Genomic DNA, 14,790 nt, shown 5'->3' with positions numbered 1-14,790 from the left:
CAAGCATGCTCAAAGGCAAATTGACAAAACACACACGCACACACACACACGCACACACATATCCACACACACATACACACACACACGTACTCATACACTCACCTTGCATGGTTGCCAGGGGACTGCTGCCAATAAGGGCCTGGTTCATCCCTGTGCTTACTCCCATCATTGTGTTCCTGCAATGTGTGTATGGACCCCCCAACACACACACACACACACACACACACACATGTTCCCATGTGAAGAACATTTTCCTGGCCACGTATTCCTGGTTATGTTTTCCTGGCCGTGTTTCCCTGGCTACGTTTTCCTGGCTACATTTTCCTGGCTGTGTTTCCCTGGCTACGTTTTCCTGGCTACATTTTCCTGGCTATGTTTTCATGATCACATATTCCTGGCTATTTTTTCCTGGCCATGTTTCATGGTTATGTTTTCCTGGCTACACTTTCCGGGCCGCATTTTCCTGGGAACGTTTTCCTGTCTATGTTTTCCAGGCCACACTTTCCAGTCTATGTTTTCCTGGCTATGTTTTCCTGGCCACGTTTTCCCGGCTATGTTTTCCCGGCCATGTTTTCCTGGCTATGTTTTCCTGTCCATCCTGGCTATGTTTTCCAGGCCACACTTTCCAGTCTATGTTTTCCAGGCCATGTTTTCCTGGCCATGTTTTCCTGGCCATGTTTTCCTGGCTATGTTCTGATCTTTGAAAAATAAGCATATCACTGTTTTATTCTGTCATTTTGTATCTCATCTGACATGCCCTAGCTTGAAGGAATTTTGCTGAAAACCTTTCCCCCGGCTCAATCTACATGTGAACTGGTAGATTTCCTGCCGAACTGGTTGGGAAGCATTTTCTACTATCCAGGTAGATTCCTTGTCACAGCAAAACTCAGTATTTACTCCCAAATCACTTCTCAGACACTCAATTTTGATAGACTTGTGTGCCTTACCTGATCTTTTACTTGATAGCTATTGTTAATTGGCGTGAGTGCTTGATTTGTTTGTATTACATTTTGTCAACTTAACTGTTTCCCTCTTGTTTTCAGTGATTTTTTTATCGAATGTTTATGCAAAGTGCTTTGTGATTCCGTTTAAAAAGAGTGCATACGCTTAAACCAACAAGCAAAAAAGCCCAACAACTGCTCTTTGTAGACCAGCATCACTCACCCAGTGTTGAGAGTGTGGGCCCCCAGGCTTGGAGGGGCGGGGCTGGCTGTGCTATGGGGAGGCGGAGTCACAGAGGAGGAGGCGGGGCCTGATGCAGCAGCGCAAACCGGCGTCAAAGGACTCGATGCTGAGGGTGACGGACTGGTGGCTGAAAGTGAGAGATGGAAAGAGGAAGAGGCGCTGTCTTTAGTCTCGGCGGGGTATGTTGCATCAATTCAAGATTGCGTTATGAGCGACAGTTTCCTCAGAGTGTCCCAGCTTCCTCATCACTCTGCAGGACAAAGTTAGCAGCAAGATGGCGTATAGTTCAAAAACCAAAATCCCCCATTATATCTTCCCGTTGAAAAAACTATTATCCATTATCCCAGCCGCTTATCCTAACCAGGGTCGCGGGGATGCTGGAGCCTATGCCAGCAGTCATTGGGCAGCAGGTGGGGAGACACCCTGAACAGGCCGCCAGGCCATCATAGGGCCCACACACACACACACACACACACACACACACACACACACACACCTAGGGACAATTTAGTGCAGCTGATTCACCTGACCTACATGTCTTTGGACTGAAAAAACTAAATCTCTCCAAATAAAATCTGTTGTACACAGGGTGAAGGCACCTCCTAATTTGGTTCTGAGTCATCTGCTGTCCTGTGGAAGCACTTCACAAATTTCAAAACAGAAATTTACAACAGCAATGTTGCTAATAAAATGGCTGACTAGCTAGGCCGCTCTACAGACAAGCTACAGACAGACTCGACAGTAGGCATCTTTTAGGTTCTTGGCAGTGAAACTACTGCTTCAAGATTTATCTGTGCCATCACAAGAAGACTTATAACTCAGCGAACGTATTGGTCGCTGGCTTTTCTATTTGTAGATCACAGACATTTGAGCAAACTTTTTTTCAAATGGAAAAAAGGATGGGGTTTGGGACAGTGAACCATCTGCCATCTTGTAACTATGGTATGTTACTACAAAATGGCCGCCTCAACGGCAGCTCACAAATTGGACATTTTAGCACAATGTGCTGCTTTTTAATGTGTTTGATTGCTTTTCTTTTTTTGGTTTCCCCCCTTTTCCCCCCTAATTCTACTTGGCCAACTACCCCACTCTTCCGAGCCGTCCCGGTCTCTGCTCCACCCCCTCTGCTGATCCGGGGAGGGCTGCAGACCACCACATGCTTCCTCCCATACATGTGGAGTCCCCAGCTGCTTCTTTTCCCCTGACAGTGAGGAGTTTCTCCACGGGGACGTAGCGCGTGGGAGGATCACGCTACTCCCCCCAGTTCCCCCTCCCCCCTGAGCAGGCGCCCTGGCCGACCAGAGGAGGCTGTAGGACGCCCGACCAAGCCGGAGGCAACACGGGGATTCGAACCGGCGAGCTCCGTGTTGGTAGGCAACGGAATAGACCACTACGCTACCCAGATGCCCAATCGATTGACTGATTGATTGACTTATTGATTGGTTGACTACTTGATTGACACAAAACTTATCAAGCTTGTCTTTGTGAGCAGAAATGTATATCCAGGGAAGTCTGAATTTTGAGCATTTAAGCGTCTGGACAGCCGTGTCAGTACAACCTGTCTAACCCACGTCACTCCCGGGCCTCAGAGAGCAGACCTGTGTGCTAGCTTGGACTGCCAAATGTAACCCTGGGGCGTTACAGCGGTGTTTGTCGGGTCAGCAGACATGTGTGTGAGACTCCAGACCTACGGTAAAGGACTGGAAGTCTCAAGCTTTAGGTCAGCTTTACTTGAAGACAGACAACAAAGTAACTCAGACTAAACTGACATGAGTGTCTCACAGCGCCAAAGGCCCCAAAAAACTTTTAGCCCAATCCAGTGTTGGTATCAAAGTTGCCATATTTCTAAGTTCCTTTATTTATTTATTTTTGTTGTCATTTTCTAGATTTGTCATTTTAGTCTTTTTTAAGCAGCACCTATACATTTTCTTGCTAAGGCCTCTGATAACATTGACCATGTTTAGCCTTCGAACTAGCTTGTCCTGCCTGATGCCTGTTGCTTTGGGAGGGGTTTGACAGTAAAATATTGTCAATAAGAATTGATATTAAGCCTCAAACAACTATCGATGATAAGTATTGACAGCATAAGCTTGGGACCAGTTTAAGCTTCTTGTGGAACACTTGTGAGTGTCGAGCCAGCCTTTGAGAAACACTGGTTTATTATTAATCATTAATTACTGATTAATAGTTATTTCCAGTACCAGATAAATGTTAATTATTACTCATTAATAGTTATTTCCAATGCCAGATAAATGTTAATGAGGGATGAGGCAACAAGTCACCTGTTGTGCTGTGGCTGGTAGTAACCTGGGACAGACTCTGATTGGCCATCTGGAGAGAGAGAGAGAGAGATAGATAGAAAGAGATAGAAAGAGAGAGAGAGAGAGAGAAAGAAAGAGGAAGAGACAGAGACAGAGAGAGAGGGATAGAAAGAGAGAGAGATGTGGAGACAGATGGAGAAATGACTGTAAGCAATCCTGGGCAGAGGTTAGCAAGAGCTAGCTTTTATAAAAACATCTTGCAAAGAATCTGCCCCTCACTTCTGCCTCCCAGCCTCATGCATGCAAAAGTTGATTGACAGCAAGTGGAGACCAAGCAGACACCGGCTTGCAAAGAACTCACCTGACTGGCTGATAAGGAGCGTGTACAGAGAAAGTTTTCTTTCTCCATTTACAGGACCTCGGGTTCGACCAAATATTATACAGTGCTCTAAATGACAAGCTCCTGCAGATATGTTACAGTCACATCATTTGCCATCATGACATTAGCTGGAGAACGTCATCTAGTTATGGTGCAGCCCTGAATGTATGAATGAATCTGGCTTTGTCATGGCCTTTCAAAATGGCTGCCCCAGTAAAGTTGCTCATGCCAGGAACTTGGCTTGGATTAGTTGCTCATATGGGCAGAAAGATGTAACACCAAATTAAAACTCGTATGATAGAGTGATGAAACAAATCAGCATGCAGGCATGAAGGTGAGCATCACAAAGTCATGTGACCATGGCGTGTAGGACACCGAAGACGACAGTAGGGTGAAAAGGCGATCGTACCATTTAAATGCTGTAATGGGGAATGAGAGGATTGTACAATGGTAGTGGTGGGGGTGGTGGGCGGTTTACTTTGCACAGGTGGTAGTAGGATGCAGGTGGAGCATACCATGTGCGGGCTGTAGCAGGGGGCTTTGTGCGACACGACCGGCGGGGTCTGGCTGGGCAGGGGAGGGGTGGTGCTGCTGGAAGGGTTGATGCGTTTCTCCTTCTGCCGGCGGTTGCAGAACCAGACACGGATCACCTCCTTCTCCATGTTGAGCTGCTCCGCCATCATCAGAATCTCCTCCGAGGTAGGCTTCTGGTTCTGAAGACGGAGAGAGCAATGAAATCATGGACGGATAAAAATGATTTTGATCCAAAGTTATCATCTGGACCCTGAAACAAGAGGGTAGAGTGAGTCGGTGTTAGATTATGATAAAGAAAGACAGGAAGACCACGAGTCAGTCAGAAAAACAGAGAAACACTACAGACAGCAGAGACGGATGGACACACAGGTAGGCTGGCAGACAGACAGAGAGAGAGAGAGAGAGACAGATCATAGATCAATACACCGACAGCCACACAGAACAACAGACAGACAGACAGGACAAGAGTTTTACCCTCGTCAGGTTTACAGATACACAGGAAGCTTGACAGACAGACAGCTAGTCAGACAGACAGACAGCTAGTCAGACAGACAGACAGACAGCTAGTCAGACAGACAGACAGACAGACAGACAGACAGCTAGTCAGACAGACAGACAGACAGACAGACAGACAGACAGACAGACAGCTAGTCAGACAGACAGACAGCTAGTCAGACAGACAGACAGACAGCTAGTCAGACAGACAGACAGCTAGTCAGACAGACAGACAGCTAGTCAGACAGACAGACAGACAGACAGACAGACAGACAGCCAGTCAGACAGACAGACAGCTAGTCAGACAGACAGACAGCTAGTCAGACAGACAGACAGACAGCTAGTCAGACAGACAGACAGCTAGTCAGACAGACAGACAGCTAGTCAGACAGACAGACAGACAGCTAGTCAGACAGACAGCTCTCCCACCGTGGTGAAGTTGCGCTCTAAGGCCACGCGGACGTTGGTCTCGATGCTAGTGCGTTTCTTCCTGCGTCGTCCGGGCAAACCCTCGAAGCCCATCATCGGAGAGGACAGAGAAGAGGGGCTAGGTAGCATACTGTCCACCGCCATGGTCTCTGAGAGACAGGAAGGGGGAGACAGACAGACAGACAGACAGACAGACAGACAGACAGACAGACAGACAGACAGACACCGAAGGATAAAGACATTGAGACACTAGCAGACCAACAGAGCAATATACTGGAGAGAAAAAGCAGATATTGAGAAATGTGTTGATCGCCAGGCTAAGAAAAACATTCTAATAATATACGTACATGATAATAACATACATGATAATAATATACATGATAATAATGCACATGATAATAATATACATGATAATAATGCACATGATAATAATGCACATGATAATAATGCACATGATAATAACATACATGATAATAATATACATGATAATAACATACATGATAATAATGCACATGATAATAATGCACATGATAATAATATACATGATAATAATGCACATGATAATAATGCACATGATAATAATGCACATGATAATAACATACATGATAATAATATACATGATAATAATATACATGATAATAATGCACATGATAATAATGCACATGATAATAATATACATGATAATAACATACATGATAATAATATACATGATAATAATGCACATGATAATAACATACATGATAATAATGAACATGATAATAATGCACATGATAATAATATACATGCTAATAATATACATGATAAAAATGCACATGATAATAATGCACATGATAATAATGCACATGATAATAATGCACATTATATAAAAGGAGAAGACACACTCCTTTGAGGACAGCAACGTACACATTTTGGACAGGGAAGATAGATGGTTTGAAAGAGGGGTGAAGGAAGCCATCTATGGGAAACTGGAAAAACCATCCCTCACCAGAGGAGGAGGTCTGCGACACCACCTATCTCCCACTTACAATGCCGTCCTTCCATCTCCACCCAGGAGACTCAAGAATCCTAGCCTCCAAGAACAGCAGTCGCTCACTAACGGCTCCAACCTCTCTCATCACCACTGAATGGAGCACTAACGAAGTCGAAACTAACACCCCAAATGACGGTCGCTGCTTAACATGGGGACACAAAGAGCCATGGACATCAACAGCTCTGACGACGACTCCTAGAGGATAAATGCTGAGTGTCATCACCAGCCAGTCAGACCCTAACCCTTCCAGACTGCCGGCTGGACAGACGCAGTTGGCGGATGCATGCAGTACGAGGGTGGGGGTTTGAATTAAAATAGGGATCGATTGGCCACTAAATTAGGAGAAAAAAGGGACAAATCAGAAATAAATGTATTAAATAATAAAAAATTACAAAAAAGGTGTTGCATGAGAAACTACAGTACCGTTCTGCACTTTGATGATAGCAGTCAGAGAGACACGCCATGGTGGTAGGTGAAGCTGGTTGTTACCATCGTTATTACTACTAGATAAGCTGTGATATCGTAGCCACCTGAAGTCATCCCACCTCATTCACTGGAACGAACTGGGCTGATAAGATGTGGGTTACATTGCACCCCACACCACTAAACCATTCCCAGTTTGCTTGAGAAAGATTATTTAACTACGTAGAACAATGTGCAACCTCAACACCTCAGGGATTCACAGTCTCGTTTTTAACATCTCACAGTTGTCTTTAAGCATGCCGGAAGTCAACACACAGCAGACCAGCATCGTTTTATTGCCCAAAGTTAATGAAAGCTGCTCCGCACCAGTAGGGGGCGCTCACCTGCGTCACTCAGCCACTTCTCCAGCAGTGGTTTGAGCTTGCACATGTTCTTGAAGCTGAGGTTGAGAGCCTCGAAGCGGGAGATGGTTGTTTGGCTGAAGTCGTTGCCGTACAGCTTGCCCATCGCCATGCCAACGTCCCCCTGACAGACAGACAGACAGACAGACAGACAGACAGACAGACAGACAGACAGACAGGCAGACAGGCGGACAGACGGACAGGCGGACAGACAGGCAGACAGACAGACAGGCAGACAGACAGACAGGCGGGTCAGACAGGCGGGTCAGACAGGCAGACAGACAGACAGGCAGACAGACAGACAGACAGGCGGGTCAGACAGGCAGACAGACAGACAGGCAGACAGACAGACAGACAGACAGACAGACAGACAGACAGACAGACAGACAGGCAGACAGGCGGGTCAGACAGGTGGGTCAGACAGGCAGACAGACAGACAGGCAGACAGACAGACAGACAGACAGACAGACAGGCAGACAGGCGGGTCAGACAGGCGGGTCAGACAGGCAGACAGACAGACAGACAGACAGGCAGACAGACAGACAGACAGACAGACAGACAGACAGACAGACAGACAGGCAGACAGGCAGACAGGCAGACAGGCGGGTCAGAGGGGATGGTGCATGTGAAACATGAAGATGCTTTCACTGACACAACACATGTGCACCTTATGTATATCTTGATTCCCGCCACACACAATTCAAATTCTCCACACATTGACCCAATATGTCAAGTACCACACACACACACACACACACACACACACACACACACACACACACACACACACACACACACACACACACACACACACACACACAGTCGTGTTTCACTATCCTCGTGAGGACCCCTCATTGATGACATTCATTTCCTAGCCCTTAACCCTAACCTTACCCACACAAACTACATGCCTAACCCTTACCCTAACCTTACCCTAACCTTAACCCTAACCTTAACCCTTAACCTTTACCTTAACCCTTAACCCTTACCTTAACCTTTAACCTAACCCAACCCTTACCCTAACCTAACCCTTACCCTAACCTTAACCCTTACCCTAAACCTTACCCTAACCTTAACCCTAACCCTTACCCTAACCCTTACCCTAACCTTAACCCAACCCTTACCCTAACCCAACCCTTACCTAACCTTACCCTAACCTTAACCCTAACCCTTACCCTAACCTTAACCCTTACCCTAACCTTAACCTTACCCTAACCTTAACCCTTAACCCTTAACCCAACCCTTACCCTAACCCAACCCTTACCTAACCTTACCCTAATCTTAACCCTAACCCTTACCCTAACCTTAACCCTAACCTTAACCCTTACCCTAAACCTTACCCTAACCCTTACCCTAACCTTAACCTTTAACCTAACCCTTACCCTAACCCAACCCTTACCCTTACCTAACCCTTACTCTAACCTTAACACTAACCTTAACCCTTACCCTAACCTTAACCCTTACCCTAACCTTAACCCTAGCCCTAATTCTAACCATAACCCTAAAATAGACTCTTTTCCTTGCCCTTTGGTCCGCACAAGGACAGCAAAACACGCACACACACACACACACACACACACACACACACACACACACACACACACACACACACACACCCTGTCTCCATTCTTCCTTTTTCATCTACTCCCCTTTTTCTTTCCTCTGTCCCCCTCCTCTCCTCCCCTCTAACTGTGTCCCCCTCCTCTCCTCTCCTCTATCTGTGTCCCCCTCCTCTCCTCTCCTCTCCTCTCCTCTATCTGTGTCCCCCTCCTCTCCTCCCCTCTAACTGTGTCCCCCTCCTCTCCTCTCCTCTATCTGTGTCCCCCTCCTCTCCTCTCCTCTATCTGTGTCCCCCTCCTCTCCTCCCCTCTAACTGTGTCCCCCTCCTCTCCTCTCCTCTATCTGTGTCCCCCTCCTCTCCTCTAACTGTGTCCCCCTCCTCTCCTCTCCTCTATCTGTGCCCCCCTCCTCTCCTCTCCTCTAACTGCGTCCCCCTCCTCTCCTCTCCTCTAACTGTGTCCCCCTCCTCTCCTCTCCTCTAACTGTGTCCCCCTCCTCTCCTCTACCTGTGTGCCCCCCTCCTCTCCTCTCTACCTGTGTGCCCCTCCTCTCCTCTACCTGTGTGCCCCCCTCCTCTCCTCTCTACCTGTGTGCCCCCCTCCTCTCCTCTACCTGTGTGCCCCCCTCCTCTCCTCTCCTCTACCTGTGTGCCCCCCTCCTCTCCTCTCCTCTACCTGTGTGCCCCCCTCCTCTCCTCTCCTCTACCTGTGTGCCCCCCTCCTCTCCTCTACCTGTGTGCCCCCCTCCTCTCCTCTCCTCTACCTGTGTGCCCCCCTCCTCTCCTCTCCTCTACCTGTGTGCCCCCCTCCTCTCCTCTCCTCTACCTGTGTGCCCCCCTCCTCTCCTCTCCTCTACCTGTGTGCCCCCCTCCTCTCCTCTCCTCTACCTGTGTGCCCCTCCTCTCCTCTACCTGTGTGCCCCCCTCCTCTCCTCTCTTCTCTACCTGTGTGCCCCCCTCCTCTCCTCTCCTCTACCTGTGTGCCCCCCTCCTCTCCTCTCCTCTACCTGTGTGCCCCCCTCCTCTCCTCTCCTCTACCTGTGTGCCCCCCTCCTCTCCTCTCCTCTCCTCTACCTGTGTGCCCCCTCCTCTCCTCTCCTCTCCTCTACCTGTGTGCCCCCCTCCTCTCCTCTCCTCTACCTGTGTGCCCCCCTCCTCTCCTCTCCTCTCCTCTACCTGTGTGCCCCCTCCTCTCCTCTCCTCTCCTCTACCTGTGTGCCCCCCTCCTCTCCTCTCCTCTACCTGTGTGCCCCCCTCCTCCCCTCTCCTCTACCTGTGTGCCCCCCTCCTCTCCTCTACCTGTGTGCCCCCCTCCTCTCCTCTACCTGTGTGCCCCCCTCCTCTCCTCTCCTCTACCTGTGTGCCCCCCTCCTCTCCTCTACCTGTGTGCCCCCCTCCTCTCCTCTCCTCTACCTGTGTGCCCCCCTCCTCTCCTCTACCTGTGTGCCCCCTCCTCTCCTCTCCTCTACCTGTGTGCCCCCCTCCTCTCCTCTCCTCTACCTGTGTGCCCCCCTCCTCTCCTCTACCTGTGTGCCCCCCTCCTCTCCTCTCCTCTACCTGTGTGCCCCCCTCCTCTCCTCTCCTCTACCTGTGTGCCCCCCTCCTCTCCTCTACCTGTGTGCCCCCCTCCTCTCCTCTCCTCTACCTGTGTGCCCCCCTCCTCTCCTCTCCTCTACCTGTGTGCCCCCCTCCTCTCCTCTACCTGTGTGCCCCCCTCCTCTCCTCTCCTCTACCTGTGTGCCCCCCTCCTCCCCTCTCCTCTACCTGTGTGCCCCCCTCCTCTCCTCTACCTGTGTGCCCCCCTCCTCTCCTCTACCTGTGTGCCCCCCTCCTCTCCTCTCCTCTACCTGTGTGCCCCCCTCCTCCCCTCTCCTCTACCTGTGTGCCCCCCTCCTCTCCTCTACCTGTGTGCCCCCCTCCTCTCCTCTACCTGTGTGCCCCCCTCCTCTCCTCTACCTGTGTGCCCCCCTCCTCTCCTCTCCTCTACCTGTGTGAAGCCCAGTTTGATGCGTCGTTGTTTGAAGGTGCGGGCAAACTGCTCTAGCTCCTCTAAATCACTGGGCTCCTCCCCTACATGACTTCCATGACCTCCGGGGGTCAAACCAGAGGTCAAGGAGGAAGCCATGGTGCTGCTAGAAGCTGGAGCACCTCCTCCTCCAGAGGTCACAACTCCACCGCTGTTGCCAGGGGCAGTGATGGAGCTGCTGTCGCCGCCTACTGCCACATCAGCGGGTTTCTCCCTCTGCAATGACAGGAGCAGACCAGCGGCTTGTTACAGTAACACACAAGACACAACAGTTACCACGTGTGACGCCAAAGCTCAGCGAATGTTTCAGTCTCCTCCCCTTCCCACTGGACACCGCAGGGAAGGAAGACACGAACCGTGTTCCCATTTAGCTACTCGGGACAAAGCAGGGCTAGCCAATAACTGTGTCGGGATGACATTTGGACATCATCATATCTTGACACACAATGTTATTGTCTAAATTAAGATAATGAGCATCTATTAACAATTTATAAAACTTCTCACAAAATCAGGTCTGACATATTTGAGGCAGGGACATGTTTTATAATTACTTTCGTTTGGGTATTACGTTTTCCCAAACAGTTCAATGGGATGAACTTCAGCTGGATTCTTAAACACAATATCTGTGTGTGTGTGTGTCTGTGTGTGTGCATATATATATATATATATATATATATATATATATATATATATATACACACACACATTATATATATACACACACACATTATATATATACACACACACACATATATATATATATTCTTTTTAAATGTATTCATATATTTATATGTCATGTAATATTCCCGATTGTGATATTTTCCATATCACCCAGCCTTAGGACAGAGTAAGCTGTGTTCGACCCTTTGACAGTGACAGATAATGAAGCCCCTAAAAACGTATTAAATCAATTAATATTTAAATTAAATCAATTAATAATGAAATCAACACTATACACTTGTCAAGCGTTGAGAAAGACTGTTATTTTTCTATTTGTCTTTGTATTAGTTTTGCATAATAAAGGATATGAGGTGACTGAATACATCATCGCACAGCAGTATTCCTTAGCAAGTGCTGAACCTGGAAGTAACACTTCTGAACATTTTGAGGAAAACATCTGGAAGATCTTTTGCAAGAGTCCGGTAGTGCTGCAATACCAAATAGCGCCACACGGAGGTTCGCTTGTTTCGTTCTGACGCACTAGATTAGAGCCATTCTGGGGGCTGCTTCGACCGAAGTCCGCAAGGAAGAACTCTCACCGTAACAGGTGGTGCAGGTTGGGAGTTCTGTTTTACTGTTCATGTATGGTCGCTGAACATGGTGCTGTGGAGACCTGGCATCGTATGGTCGATGTATGACAGAATTAAGGACCAGTGTGGAAATCTCCATCCCGTTTCCATCGACTCTCTGAGCTAATCAGCTGTCCCTAGGCTCTAGCTAACTAGCCACATGCTGCTAGCTCTCTCTACTGGCTCTAGCTAACTAGCCACATGCTGCTAGCGCTCTCTGCTGGCTCTAGCTAACTAGCCACATGCTGCTAGCGCTCTCTGCTGGCTCTAGCTAACTAGCCACATGCTGCTAGCTCTCTCTGCTGGCTCTAGCTAACTAGCCACATGCTGCTAGCGCTCTCCAGGGGCTCTAGCTAACTAGCCACATGCTGCTAGCGCCCTCCAGGGGCTCTAGCTAACTAGCCACATGCTGCTAGCGCTCTCCAGGAGCTCTCGCTAATTAGCCACATGCTGCTAGCTCTCTCCAGGGGCTCTAGCTAACTAGCCACATGCTGCTAGCGCCCTCCAGGGGCTCTAGCTAACTAGCCACATGCTGCTAGCGCCCTCCAGGGGCTCTAGCTAACTAGCCACATGCTTCTAGCGCTCTCCAGGGGCTCTACCTAACTAGCCACATGCTGCTAGCTCTCGCCAGGGGCTCTAGCTAACTAGCCACATGCTGCTAGCTCTCTCCACCTACACCAGCCCAACGTTACAAGATCAGCTGGGTAGAAAAGGTTGAGACTGAAACAACACAATGAAATAAATATCAAAGAACCAATTTGACCCCGGGAAGGTTTGGGTAACAAACAAAAAAACAAAACAAAACAAACAAACAAACAAAACAAACAAACAACAACAACAACAAAAACCGTCATTTGACATCCTGCATTCATGCAGTAGCAGTACACTTACTTTTTAAAACTTTTTTAAACTTTTACCTAGTTTTTTTTTTTTAAGAAACACGCTTTCTATAACCAGGGCAGTACTACAGACGATGAGGAGAATGTGTAAGTACTATAATACTTTTCTACCCAACACTGGCATTCATATAGTTTGGAGAAACACAAATACGACCCCAAACCTTCATTGAGATCATTGAGAAGGAGGGAATTTGACCTCAGGTGCTTCTGGAAGTCAGCTAATAGACTGGGCACCATGCATGCCATCAGCTCATCTACATCAGCCGTCTCTGTGCATACTGAATATTTAAAAACTACGTCCCGAGGCTGCTGTTTCATTTAACACGGCTCCGTCACAGCCTAATGGACGCTCCATAAACACTTGTATGACTTGCATGAGGAGGCATTAATACGGAGCCCGGGAGGTGACATGGACAACATTCTTTTAGAAAGCGCGTGTGCTCCATGTGTAACCCCCCCCCCCATGTTTTGGCTATACCGTGTAGAACCACACCAGTCCTCTGGATTCAGGGTAGCTGCTGCAGGCCCACCTGTTTCTGCCACAACTCAACTCTGGCAAAATCAAAATGAACGGACAGATGTTGTGGTCAGCTCAACTCCTGCCCAACTCTGTCGCTGCCATGTGACGAAGGGTTTCTACTGCTGATATATGAATACATCCATAATAAACACACAATAAAATACAATAATAACAATTGGTTCAACCAAAACAAAACTTGATCGTATAGTTCACAACAGTATTAAATGTCCCTACTTAGTATAAATATTTTACATAATAGTGTAACCCCCTATCATATGACAATAGTTCATTTACATGGATGGGTACTTGTGCCTAATTCGGTACTGTCACTTTAAGAGACCGTGGTCCTACGTCAGGCTTGTGGGCGGTACTCTTCCGCATGACGTTCTATGCAGCTGGCAGGTCACCAGTCGTTACCGTGGTTACAAGCCTGAACATTTTTATTTCTTATATTAGGTAAGCATGTGTAAACCTATCAGGACCATGTGTAACAGATTTTGTGTTGAATATCTTAAGTACCCTGAACACATTTACACATCGATTGCCGTAACGGGATTGCACTTTTAGCAGTTTTATAACACTTTTTAGCCATATTTGGACTGAGCTGTATAGTACAACGTACCAACTCTGTCGCCGTCGTGTGAAGAAGGGGTGTTACTACGTAATGCACAGCCGTCACCACTAGGAGGCGCTGAATGAAAGATGCCAGGTTTGAATATGGCGAGTACAAGAAAAACTCAATATATAAAGAACAAGGGCGTCCGGGTGGCGTAGCGGTCTATTCCGTTACCTACTAACATGGGGCTCGCCGGGTCGAACCCCCGTGGTAACTCCGGCTTGGTGGGGTGTCCCTACAGACGGTTGGCCGTGTCTGCGGGTGGGAAGTCGCATGTGGGTATGTGTCCTGGTCGCTGGGCGCCCCCCCCCCACCCCCCCGGATCACCAGAGAGGGGGTAGAGCAGCGACCGGGACGGCTCAAAAAGAGCGGGATAATTGACCAGATACAGTTGGGGAGAATAGAGGAGGGAGGGAGGGAGGGAGGGAGGGGGGGATATATATATATATATATATATATATATATATATATATATATATATATATATATATATATATATCAACACGGATACAGGAAAAAAGATTTTATTCCGCTCCTCATTAGTCGAGCACTCAACTGAATATATTTTGCCGAACTTCATCAAGTTTATAACATGTGATTCTTTTCTCTATTACACTGTGCACTTCCATGCACTTCCATGCACTTCCATGCGCTTCCATGCACTTCCATGCACTTCCATGCGCTTCCATGCGCTTCCATGCGCTTCCATGCGCTTCCATTTGCTTCCATGCACTTCCATGCGCTT

At 48.0% G+C, this 14,790-nt stretch overlaps 1 protein-coding gene across 1 annotated transcript in view; it reads right to left on the bottom strand.

The window, feature by feature from the left end:
- Positions 1–14,790, bottom strand: part of LOC130132861 (POU domain, class 2, transcription factor 2-like) — a gene marked incomplete at its 5' end in the record, with an annotated part of 86,016 nt that overhangs the window by 16,844 nt on the left and 54,382 nt on the right. Inside the window, 7 exons of the mRNA XM_056301881.1 lie at positions 103–176; positions 1,165–1,312; positions 3,468–3,516; positions 4,341–4,538; positions 5,284–5,432; positions 7,120–7,261; positions 10,683–10,937. Coding sequence (XP_056157856.1) covers positions 103–176; positions 1,165–1,312; positions 3,468–3,516; positions 4,341–4,538; positions 5,284–5,432; positions 7,120–7,261; positions 10,683–10,937 — 1,015 coding nt within the window. The remainder of the gene's footprint in view (positions 1–102; positions 177–1,164; positions 1,313–3,467; positions 3,517–4,340; positions 4,539–5,283; positions 5,433–7,119; positions 7,262–10,682; positions 10,938–14,790) is intronic.

The sequence above is a fragment of the Lampris incognitus genome, unplaced genomic scaffold (genome assembly GCF_029633865.1).
Source record: "Lampris incognitus isolate fLamInc1 unplaced genomic scaffold, fLamInc1.hap2 scaffold_196, whole genome shotgun sequence".
NCBI classification, from domain to species: Eukaryota; Metazoa; Chordata; class Actinopteri; order Lampriformes; family Lampridae; genus Lampris; species Lampris incognitus.
Note: the sequence above shows the minus strand (reverse complement) of the source record. Positions and strands in the feature narration are given on the sequence as shown.